Genomic DNA, 13,299 nt, shown 5'->3' with positions numbered 1-13,299 from the left:
AACCACTGTATTCTAGTCATGAACATTTATACTAATAATTAGATGTACATAAATGCACAGATTTACCTAGTTTTGTATTGGAAAAAAAATATTAATAGTTTCATCATAGGCTGCCATGCATAGTGAATGGACATTTCAGTGAAATTCCAAAAACAAATTTCTTGCACAACCATAGACTTGAAACCACTGTAGTCTAGTCATGAACATTAATACTAATAATTAGGTGTACATAAATGCACAGATTTACTTAGTTTTGTATTTAAAAAAAAATATTCATAGTTTCATCATAGGCTGCAATGCATAGTGAATGGACATTTCACTGAAATTCCAAAAACAAATTTCTTGCACAACCATAGACTTGAAACCACTGTAGTCTAGTCATGAACATTAATACTAATAATTAAGTGTACATAAATGCACAGATTTACCTAGTTTTGTATTGGGAAAAAAATATTCATAGTGTTATCATAGGCTGCCATGCATAGTGAATCGACATTATCGATGAAATCTAAAAATTACATGTTTTGTAAATGCATGCACTTCTTATCTGCCACTTCAAGCAAAGTACATTTACATGAATTATCACACACATATGATTTGATATTTTTTGGACAAAGCGTTATATCGGCCGCATTTTGCCTTCCTGTTGGGAGGGGACTTCAAAAGTATAGCAAGTCAGAAGGAGGTCTTGAACGCATTGCGGGTTTGTTTGGGGGGCATTGAGTAACAGGGGAGGGTCACTTATTTTCATGCACGGATAAGGGGGAGGGTCACTAATTTTTGTGCATGAACTTTTGAAGGGTCATTATTTTTGACGCAGTGGTGTTTCGAAAAACACCGGCCCACCCACCCCCCTGTAATTTATGTCCAGTCCCTAAGAGGGCAGCACAGCAAAGACAAAAGAAAATTCCAAAGTCAATGCAGTTGTTGTCGGAGAAGACAGGGAGTCAAAAAAGCACTCAGTAATATGTCAGTCACAGAATAATACGACACAGGAAAAATGCCCAGGTCAAGGCTCTCATTGAAAGATGTATTTTGCTGTATTGAGCAAAAGTAAAAATATAAAAGTGGAAGAGTTCTGCATGTAAGGTCATTAACAGATGAACTAGCACGAGAAGAAGTTTTGCTATGGAAAAGGATAAGACAGTCCGTTAAAATACCATCTAAGTTTCCTTAAATTCAACTGATCAATATTTTAAACAAGGGTAACTTCTTAATGTAATGAAGCTGCTACAATACTGACATTCTAATTGAGAGAATGATATTTCTGAATTCTCAGACCATTTATTTACCGCATGTTGCGTTTCGAAATGTGTTCGGTAGCATTTGCCTTTCTTGTTAGTGTGATCGATTATAGTCCTTTACTCTATATCTATATGAAAATGACGATTAAACTTTGTATTTCTACATTTATTTCCCCAAGCGAAGTCGGTGACTTTTCAACTTTACATTTCTATGAGGCAATCGGAATTAATATGTAATTTACGTTATTATCATTCAAGATCGACTTTATCGTGAATATCAATGTGGCAGATAGCTGAAAACTGCTGCAGAGGACTACAAAAATGTTAGTTCATCCAATATTTATGATATCATTTGAAACGCAAGGTGTTTTACAGAAATGTTGGAATTTTGATGGATGAAACATTCCATAATCCCTCCTAAGAGAGATTAGATAACATACAGTTTTGGATCAAAGTGATTTAGTTGTTAACAGAAAGATTGATATTGATAAAGTCAATTGTTCCCTTGATATTAATTATGACAAAACAAAATGTTTAAAAGATGACAAGATCCATGTCACTTGTGATAGTTTCTTTAATTTACGTTACCACCACAGGGGACTGTCTAAATGTCCGTCCCCAGGGGTGGGTAGGTGTTTCGTTGTATCGCTAATAAAGATATATTCTACCAACCTTTGGTGTTTCGGTCTTAACTTAGCACTGCCCTTGACAATCTTGCGTATACGTTTTATCAACATGCTGCGTCTATTATCTGATGAGTTTGAGTGCCTAATTAGCCAAAGTAATCAAGGGTAAATTACTAATCTGTGGACGCTCTCACCAGATTATCACCGGATTAAATTTGACAAAGTCAACAACGAACGCACCAGCAAGGTATAATTCTTCAGTTATACCTTGCTGGTGCGTTCGTTATTGACTTTGTCATATTTAATCCGGTGATAATCTGGTGAGAGCGTCTACAGATTAGTAATTTACCCTTGATTACTTTGGCTAATTAGGCACTCAAACTCATCAAATAATAGACGCAGCATGTTGATAAAACGTATACGCAAGATTGTCAAGGGCAGTGCTAAGTTAAGAACGAAACACCAAGGGTTGGTAGAATATATCTTTATTAGCGATACAACGAAACACCTACCCACCCCTGGGGACGGACATTTAGACAGTCCCCTGTGTTACCACCGACAATATTGACGTAATCTACAATACAAATTTACATGACCAAAATTGATGAAACTTGCTATGTACATTAAAGATACTATTATTGAAAGGCATTAAGCATTTTTGCTTCAGCCAATTCCTAATGTGTGTATTTAATTAACGTTCCTAATTAGGGATATACACTTGGATTAATTTGATCAAAGTTGGCATAACATGCCAGGGCTCGAAATTAGCGGTAGTCCACGGTCCACAGACTACCAACTTTTCCCTGGGACTACCAAAGTCCATGAAATGGTAGCCCACACGGACTACCAAAGCCTGGGACATGAAATACTTGGCGTGCGATGTCAATCATTTTTGAACGAGCTAAATGCAGTCAACATGTAGTTTCATTTGTTTGAAGCAATTATCCTTTCATCAGTGAAGAGTTTTTTCTGGTGACTATTACAATTTTCACTGCTATGTTGTTGTTTTCACAAGATGCAGAGCGTTTGATACTAGAATGTTGAGTTACTTTTCCGTGTGCAGTCTTTGCATGCCACTTCACACCATGCTGTTGATCAGCAGCATACAAGACGTACCTGTGTCAAGTTTTGAAGATTTGGTGCTGAAATTTCACAAAACTTTCACCTCTATATCCAGAGATTGTGTAATCAGTTTGATTTGAAATAGTAATACAAAACACTGTGTCAGCTAAGCTTGGAAATCGTGGCTGAGTTTCGCTGTCTTTCATCTATGGTTGTCGATCAGTATCAATGTATTACGTTCTATACAGGGAGACTCAGATGTAACAAAGCATGCCAGTTCACAAAGATCATGAGAATATTTTTTTCTGTTTTTCTTTACTAAAGTTACAATTTCTTTGGATGTATAAGCCGATTTAGAAAGTGATAGGAAGTGTTACAAATGTACAAAAATAAGCATAAATTAAGCCTTCGTAACACATAGCAAGGGGTTTCTCGAGTAGAAGCACCTAGTTTTACTTATGTTTTGTGTTGCTGAACCGGGGGCTTATACTCGGACGAGCACAGTATCCCTAAACCAAAATATTCATGGACTACCAGCCGTTGTCACTGGGCTACCAACTTCAGAAAATGGTAGCCCAAGTGGACTACCAAGGTAAAAAGTTAATTTCGAGCCCTGCATGCTATGACATTGATGATTATACCAGGTTATACCAATATTGGAAGTCATTTCGCACTTAAGTTTTCATGTCAGCTAATTAATAGTTTGCATATCTAATGAGCTTTCAAAGTTTGGAATATATAGTTTGAAGGACTTGACCAAAGCTAAAGGCAATTACACTTGCTATATAAGTGGTGATACAATTATAGCAGTCAAAGAAATCAATTATTTTTATTTCAGCTAATTACATATTGAATACTTAATGACCTATAGAGTTAATCTGTGGTGAATATTGTTTATTATGTTGATCATAATACTATCAATTAAGTTGCAAACATGTGGCAAATGTTCAAATTTACACATAACTGCAATATATAATGAAACACGTAAGTATTTACAGTTCATATCTGGTTTGCTCACGTGTTGACACACGTGGGCATATGTAGAAGCGATGTCTGTCTGTCTGTGTGTCTGTCTGTCTGTCTGTGTACTCAATATCTCAAAAACGGCTGATCAGATCAGAATCAAATCTGGTACATAGATTCAGTTTGCAAATGGCAAGAAAGATTAGTTTTTGGTGGGTGTGGCTTGCTTACTTTTTGCTCATTTGCATAATTAATGATTTTAGAAAAAACATATATATTGACAACGACTGCACACAATTTGATGAGATTTGCTACAAATGTTGATCACACCAAGATATATCAGCTTTGAAAGATATTAAGGGGTGACCTGAAAGATAATAACTAATTTGCATGTTTAATGAAATTTCCTAATTAGGAGTATATATCTGGATTTACTCGATCAAAATTGACAAAACTTGGTATGCATATTGAAGATACTATGATTTAACATTATTGAAAGTCATTAAGCATTTTACTTTATCCAAATCCTAATTTGCATATTTAATGACCTTTAAAATTAAGGCTATATATTTGAAGTTACATGACCAAAATTGATGAAACTTGCTTTGTACATTAAAGATACTATATGATAGAATATGATCAAATGTCAATAAGCATTTTTACATCAGCCAATTCCTAATTTGCATATTCTATGAACTTTCCTAATTAGGGGTATTTATCTGAATTGACAAGACCAAAGTTGATGAAACTGGCTATGTACATTAAAGATACTATAATAGAACATTATTGAAAGTCATTAAGCATTTGAAGTTTAGCCAATTCCTTATTTGCATATTCAATGAAGTTTCATAATCAGGGATATTTATCTGTATTGACAAGACCAAAGTTGACGAAACTTGCTATGTACATTAAAGATACTATGATACGACATTATTGAAAGTCATTAAGCATTTTTACTTCATGCAGCTCCTAATTTGCATATTTAATGAATTTTTAAAATTAGGGATATATATTTGAATTTACATGACCAAAGTTGATTAAACTTGCTATGTACATTAAAGATACTATTATGTAGGCTAACTTTATTGAAAGGCATTAAGCATTTTTGCTTCAGCCAATTCCTAATTTGTCCTAATTAGGGATATATACTTGGATTTATTTGATCAAAATTGGCATAACATGCTAGTTACATTGATGATTATACCAGGTTATATTAATATTGGAAGTCATTTCGCATTTAAGTTTTCATGTCAGCTAATTTATAGTTTGCATATCTAATGAGCTTTCAAAGTTTGGAATATATAGTTTGAAGGACTTGACCAAAGGCAATTACACTTGCTATATAAAGTGGTGATACAATGACAGCAGTCAAAGAAATTAATATTTTTTTCAGCTAATTACATATTTCAATACTTAATGACCTATAGCGTTAATCTGTGGTGAATTATGTTCATTATGTTGATCATAATACTTTCAATGAAGTTGCAAACATGTGGCAAAGGTTCAAATTTACACATACATGTAACTGCAATATATAATGTAACAAGTGAGCATTTACAGTTCATATCTGGTTAAATCACATGCCCTAGTGCGTGAGTACGATTTTACAAAGTCAAGTGGAGAACACCATCCTCCATAGAAAATCATCGTTTAAATCTGTGTTGAGACAAATTTTCTCGCTTTCATCATCAACATGTAGCCAGTGCATGAAAACTCTATTTCCCCCATCCCTGCCCACAGGCACCACTGTAGTTGACAGCGCCATTATTTACTGCCTGGGGGTCGGAGGAATGTGAGGGGTGGTCGATCACTCGAAAAATGGAAAGCTGCAAGGGGGTTGCTCAAAATGTGGAGAGAAAGAAGGTGGGGTTACTCAATTATTGGTGGAAAATGAATTGAAACACCTCTAAGATTGCACCAATTCACATATCAATTTCTCTCAGTTTTCCATGCTAGAGAGGGTACAACCCCCTCTGACACTTTCCTCTCAGCCTCCCGCTTGTTCTCTCTGCACTTTCAAATTCTGCCCTGTCAGATATCTTAGTGAAAACCTTGTCATGATAACCATCCGAAGTGAACAATACCATATGGTTGGATACAGGTTATAGCGTGAACTTTTGTCTACATTGTATTGTGACTTTGAATTTAATTTTGTTGGTTTCATCTTTTCAACCCTCATGAGATGTAACCGATGATAATGTAGCAGGGTACACCTGGATGTGACTGTTCTTTACTATTCCTGTATTTTTGTAAATTTTACAAATACATGTCTTGATATTTAACTTTACAAAGTAGGGCGGGGGATCAGTCAAAATTTTTGAGTTAGAGAGGAGGGTTACTCAAATTCATCAGGGTTTGCAGGAGTTACTCAAATTTAAGATTTTCAGATGAAATTCCTCCGACCCCCCCCCCCCCCCCCCCCGCCGTAAATAATGAAGGCTCCCTTAGTGTAGTAAAATTAGCCTGTATAAGTATTAGTCTTAACTATAATAAAATCGCTGTCAACTACGGTGGTGCCCGTGCCTCTGGATAGCTGACATCATTTTATAGCCCACGATTGGGGTCTCGAATTTGACATGGCTGGAAAAAATGTCAAATTCCCCTTTTATTCCTGCACCCCGATGGTAAACATATAGGTGTATAAATGTCTGCAAAATTGTAAATTTTCCCGAGTAAACTCGTAGTTTAACGACTCTCAAAGGTTTGACTGATGTGTCTGGAGTGGTTTTGGTGCGTTGTGTGACTGGGAGTGGTTGTGGTGCGTTGTGTAACTGGGAGCATGTAGCTGATTAAATGTAAACAAGACTACATGTACATCCAGCACTGCTTCATGTAGTAAAATTGCTGATACATGTCGATTAAAACAACACCTTGGCTGATGAGTTTCGAGCTTGAAAGATTTTGATTGTAGTCCTATCTGCTAGACGTACAATTATTGCAGGAACAAGCGCTTTACCCTTTCATCACAGTTTTATTATTGCTTCCTTTTATTGCATGGTAGATCCAAGTAGATCAAGCGTAGATGAAGGTAGTGCAAATTGTAGACATAGCCATGTCTACTGTGGACAATATCTGTAAACAATTTAAGCTGTATGTCAACAAACTGTTTTGGTTCTTCATCTACAAAAGCCTGATGTAGATCTACATAAAGCTTTTTGTAAAGCATCCGTAGATCTACTTTTGTCTACAGTGGACTGATTTTCCTTAAGGTTACTGACACTCAAGCCAAAATCTCTCTGTGGTTCTTGGGGAGTAGTGTTCCCTCTCACTTCATGTCTATCAAGTGTTTCTGTCAATATTGTTGTCATTGTGAACAAAGACGACCCCAGAAATTTAATATCGAAAATGTCAAGCCATGCTCATTACAGTAAAAACTGTCGTACAATATGGACCTCTTGTGGATTGTTTGAGAAGTGTCCACACTACAATTCAAGTATAAACAATATAAGTGAATTTTGCAATGAATGGTTATTACATCAAACTTTATTATGCCTTAGGTGTCTTGCAACAGCACAGGTATCGAAACAGTGAAAATATAGATATACTAAGTAGTAAAAAAATCATAGTGAATGTAGTTGCCATACTGTATTAAACAAGTAATTTACAAAGCAGTGTTATGCGACAGTCTAAGTGATTCTCATTTCAATGCTATGTACAGCCCATCAAACCTACAAGTCGACGATGTCACTGCCTCTGGTGCAACATTATCATTCACACCACTCTCTACGGGCAACTTTCAAGATCACTACAAAGGCACAAGCTGCTACTGCCAGGAGCAAAAACAAGTCAGTCATTGAAATTATTTTCCCAAGTATTACTTGTCTTGGAGAGACCTTGATGCATATGGGACTGGAACCTGCAGGCACTGTTACCCAGTAACTGTCATCAAGGTCAAAACATCAACCACAAGTTTATCCAGCACAACAATATCCAATACAGGTAAGGGAGTTTTGCAGTACAGTGCAAATTACATTACTGGTATGTGTATGTTACATTATGTATGTTATATTGTCAGTTGATCAAGTACATCATTACATTGTCTGATTGGACGAGAGTTCATGCAAACTGTGATAAAATAGTGATGTACCAGTACACTAGCATAGAAGGTTGATGCTGCAACAAAGAGCATGTAGATGATGGGGCAAAATTTGAGGTAGAGCCTATTAAAAGATGAAATATCCTTTTCATGATACTTCACAGAGCAGAATTAGTACTCTGAACTTTAACCTTAGGAACTGCCTGCATTAGAATACTGGACGTACACTCCATTATACAAGACAGACTTGTTTTACTCAGCTCCTTCCGATCTTCAGATATTTTCACTGCCTCCTCAGAAGTCTGCCTGTGAAAGGCTATTGTTAACATCATCTCACTTTCTATGAAGACTTTTTTTCAAGGAATGATTCCCTCATCAAACAAGCAACTCTATTACAAATCAAAAGAAGATAAGATTTCCAACCACAGGGTAAATATTCTATGCATTGCAAGATACAGAGGTACAATTGTACAATTACTTACCAAACTTCGAAGAGTATGTGCCTTGTCATCAATGTCAGAAATTATATATTTTAAGGACATTTCTTTCAATTCACCAGGACAAAGAATATTTCCATGGTTTATTGGAAAGTTCTGCGACTTTGGTTCACCTTCAATGTTGCTTGGTTGTGTGGACTCATGTAACATTAATTCTGCTGCTCACTTTGTATTGCTTGTTATTCTGATGGTGACTTCACTACAGCAGTGGCAATACATACATTGTATATTGGCTAGATGCGAATTAATGTGAATCATAGCTGAATAACATAAATAGGCATTTCCCTGTCATGCTTAGATGAGATAGTTGGAGATCTGTATGTGTAAATAACCAAATACACTTACAATGAAGTCTCATACACATGATTGGTGAATCTTTATTGATTTTTCATTTATAGACAGCCTCTTGAAAAATTGAACTTTTTGAAAAGTTTGCAGAATAATTGTTCATGTTGGTGTTCTTTCAAATGATTGCTCTGATGCAACTTTTCTGTGTGAATAATAATATTGTCTTTCTAATTCTGCAAATAACATGATTGGAACTAATTTGGGATAATTGGATTTTCATATTTTTCAAATTTCTCAAACGTGTTAGTTGCCATATAACTGAATGTTGCAATATTGCAAATTACTCATAAAAACAAGAGTGTAATATAAAAAGAAAAGCAGATGAGATTACATGTGTAGATTAAATCGACATTACTTCACCATCCAATTATCCCAAATTAGTTCCAATCATGTTAAATGTTTAAAATGGTGAAACTGCATACAACTCTGACATAGAAAAATAGCATCTTTGTCAATACGTGAAACATGATTTTAAAAAACTTGTAGGAAATATGATTCATTCAATAGAATCCAATACTTTGAACGTAGTTTTTTTGGTGGTAATACATTGTTCACACTTTCATACTTATGCTCTAAACAATGCAGAGCACTCTGTAGTCAAATGGATAAATTCTTCTCTATTTAGGACAGCCACATAATTATGACTTTCAAGCTTCAGTTGAATATTAGCATCAGGTTCAACCACACCAAATACTACATACAGTGTTCCTTGGTTTCCTACTTGAGGACAAAGACATCCATTACGTTTTGCTGCCGGTCCCTGCACCTCTTCAACTGTTCCATTCAAAATTTCTCTGCCATTTATCGGAATGGCACTTTTAATGGAAAATAAATACAATGTTCTATCATGCTCGTACTCTACGTGTGTCAAATTACCAATCAGAACTGCAATAGGAAAGAAGAAATGAGAATGATTGTTTAGAGTTAGGAATCTGTAAAAGATAAACACTGGTCTGTACCTAAACTTTAAAAAAATACTGTTGATAAGTTTGGTTCATGGAAGCTACTGAACACTCATAATGGGGTTGGGCCTGCCAAAGAGAAAATGTAATAAATGAATGAATGGAACAAGTTTCTTTCACAGTGAAGCAAAAGCCACTTGTAAATCTGTACCTAAATGTGACCATTGCCATACAGTGTTATAATCGTCCTGTTTCTTAAGTAGGGTCTGAGACATGTACCGGCCACAGTGATTGGTGTTTGTGGTTCTATACGGTCTGCTTACAGCTCAGTGATTGGCTTGACCCTTTCTCTTAGGTCTCACTATTATGTAATGTTCAGTTCATGGCAATGTGATTGGCTGCCTCATGCCCCTGTGTTAGCCTTGTTCTGCACTGTTCACTGCCTCATATACATAGTACCATACGTACTTCCTGGAAACTGCTGTAGTAATCAGTCATTCAGGATGTTTGCACGTGGTTCGACCATGATGTGAAGACAAAGACAAACAACACTCAGCGTTCACCGAAAAACATGAATTCATTCAATTTGGTAGTTTTACCTTACACTACACGCTCAGTGTTCGACGATTCCACCTTTTTCCTAGTAATATTTAGATGACATCGTTAGCACACACATAAGCATTTCCTTGTGTAAATTTTGAAATGTTTGGTCTAGTGACAACGTCTTGTGCAATTTGTAAAGAAGTCTGGTATGAAGTCTGGTATAACACTAGGAATGCTCACAGTGTTCAGATGCCTGAAGAGCATGATTCTTAAGAAACTAGCGAAAATTTGAATATCACATCCCTTATGACTAATGTTACCAGTAAACTATCAATAAATTTTGGACATTCAGTAGCAATGCTATAAATATCATTATTTTTGACGGAGAGGTGTTGATGTGGCAGATTTACTGATGTTTCAATTTCATTTTGAGAAAATATCAATAGCATTCAAAACAAGAAAAAAGGGTAAATTAAACAGGCATACTGTTCAGTTTGTGATGATGTCGTAGAAATTGTTCTAGGTACATAACGGTTTTGGATTGACATATTGCAATGAGAATATGAATTATTAAATCCTGTGTTCTCTCTGCTTAATTGACACTAATTGATGCTCTCCCAACCTAAAGTGAACGAATGTTAAAAGGCTCTCCGGCCACGTGATACTTAAGCAATGGGCCAGGTCCAGTGACAGCGTATCAGCTGTGGTGTTCTAACCATAGTACATCATGAATAATACATCGGGTCTTTTTCCATATCTGAACCAATCAGAGTGCTGGATTTGCAAGCACAAGATGGCTCAGTATATCAGGATATGCTGTCGGCATTGCATAAGTGTGACATGGTCCAAAAACAATATATTTGAATAGTCATATTGTTCAGGGTGTTTGTGTTCAGAACAAATTTACACTGAAAAATAAATCATTACCAAGCGAGCCGTCACAGCAAAATAGACATGTAAGTTTTGAACCAGTGAATATTTTTCAGGTGAACTTGGCCTTCCGTCTCTGTCCATTGTACATTGTAATCTGACCACGCGCCTGGTGCAAACACTTTAAATGACTGGTTACCACATTTGTATCCAGGAAGTACATGGGGCACTCTATTATGAGGCACTGCACACTAAAGAACGAGGCTAAAACAAGGACAAAGATAACCAATCACAGCACCATGAAGTGAACATTACATTTTCAACCCTTTAAGAGCTGTAATTTTTCCCACTAAAATTTCAGTGCTACATTTTACCCATTTTTAGGAATTGTTTGGGAATCTTTTCTTTTATTTTTGACCAAATGGATATCACATTTCATTTGCTGCAGTTCTTCATCAAAATTTTGGCAAAATTCTGAAAAAAAATGTGACTTGGGTATATTTTATAAAGGCGACAAAAATTGACTTTGGCACTCAAAGAGTTAATGAGACCTAAAAGAAAGGGTCCAGCCAATGAGTGCACTGTAAGTGGACCTTGTAGGACCACAAACACCAAATCATTGTGGCCAGTACATGTGTGTAGGATATAACTGTAGGTAATTTTGAAACGGGACTATTGGAACTTTGTTACACAAAGTCATTCATCATGACATAATACTTGTAAGAGAGTATGGTGTGAATTGTGAAAGACTTTGGATCTAGGATGATGAAATGACAGTTTTGAACTTCTTAAATGAGGCAATTCAATGCATGTATGCATATCACTGCACATAATATTTGTTCCAAGATGGAAGAACAAAGTTAAATTAAAAGCTGCAAGCAGTGTTGGTAGGGTCAAAGCAGTTGCCATGACTGAATGTACAACGTGACTGATCCAAATTTGTTCTGCACAGTGCACATATGTCCACACACCAATGATGGTGTGAGTAAAATTTCAGTTCAAATGGTGAATCAGTTTTGGGGAAGTATTTTGAACTTCATTCAATGGTTATCAAAGGTTTTTCACGGAATCCAATATGGCCGCTAAACCACATGACCAATCCAGATGGTTTTTGCATATTTGATAGTACTCACAGTAGTGATGACATGATTAAAATTTTTAATCAAACAGTTTATTGGTTTTGGAACAGAAGTATTTTGAGGATTATCACATTGTTATCATAAGTTTTTATAAAAACCTGACATGGCCGCCACACCACATGACCAATCCAAATTGTTTTTGCAAACTATACTTACACTGGTGATAATATGGGTAAAATTTTAGTTCAAATGGTGTGTTGGTTCTAGAGTAACTGTTTAAGATTTTTATAGATTATGTTGGAGTATACAAGAAATCAAATAAGGTGGCCAAACAATGTGACTGATCTAAATGCCTTTCGCAAACTTGATAGCACCCACACTAGTGATGACATGTGTAAAATTTCAGTCAAATGGTGCGTTGGTTCTAGAGTTTAAGATTTTTATATATTTGAATTGAATTTTACAAAAAATCCAATATGGCGGCTGAACCACGTGGGGCATACAGTAATGCCTGGATTCACCTCAACATTCACATGAACCACAGAACAGAATGGCCATAACATGATAACGTGTGTGTGTGTGTGTGCAATATTATTGCAGTGATGCTTATTCACATTTGTGCCAAACGCTAGTGTATCTGTGCTGTTCTTAGCATTGATTGCTTCATATCCTCAGTAACGTAGCAAAGTGCTCCAGTGACAATCACTAGCTACTTTCCGACTCCATATTTCAGTTTCATTGACTGATTGATCATTTCCTAAATCCACAATCCTGTTACTTCATAAAAGTGAATTCAGTTATTTATTTATGAAAAACAGATGGTTACTTGATTTTCTCCATAAGTAGAATGTTCCAAATGTGAGTCTGTACAGTGATTTTGCAGAACTTACCAAAGTTTTCTCCATCGACGGCACGCTCACAGGCAACACTGAGAGAATCTGGTCTACATGATCTTTGACATGGTTCCTCTGTGTAAAAGAGAGAATGCATATTGGCTTAATTGCACAAAAAGCATTATATCAGAGTGGCAGAATGCAATCCAAGAAACCACATATTATTCTTTATGAATACCAAGTCATTATCATTTAAAAAATGAAGCCGTCCACAAAAACTGATTAGCTAAATTTAT

At 36.0% G+C, this 13,299-nt stretch overlaps 1 protein-coding gene across 2 annotated transcripts in view; it reads right to left on the bottom strand.

Annotated features, from left to right (window-relative positions):
- Positions 1-8,780: 8,780 nt before the first annotated feature.
- The window catches only part of LOC139152808 (sushi, von Willebrand factor type A, EGF and pentraxin domain-containing protein 1-like), a 118,510-nt gene continuing 113,991 nt past the window's right edge, over positions 8,781-13,299 (bottom strand). For both annotated transcript variants that reach the window (XM_070726150.1, XM_070726151.1), the window contains 2 exons: positions 13,061-13,138; positions 8,781-9,661 (listed from right to left, as the gene is read on the bottom strand). In XM_070726150.1, the coding sequence (XP_070582251.1) occupies positions 9,342-9,661; positions 13,061-13,138 (398 nt within the window). In that variant the 3' untranslated portion in view covers positions 8,781-9,341. The remainder of the gene's footprint in view (positions 9,662-13,060; positions 13,139-13,299) is intronic.

Source organism: Ptychodera flava, chromosome 16 (assembly GCF_041260155.1).
Source record: "Ptychodera flava strain L36383 chromosome 16, AS_Pfla_20210202, whole genome shotgun sequence".
Classification (NCBI taxonomy): Eukaryota; Metazoa; Hemichordata; class Enteropneusta; family Ptychoderidae; genus Ptychodera; species Ptychodera flava.
The sequence above is the reverse complement of the archived record's forward strand: the minus strand, read 5'-3'. Positions and strand labels throughout refer to the sequence as shown.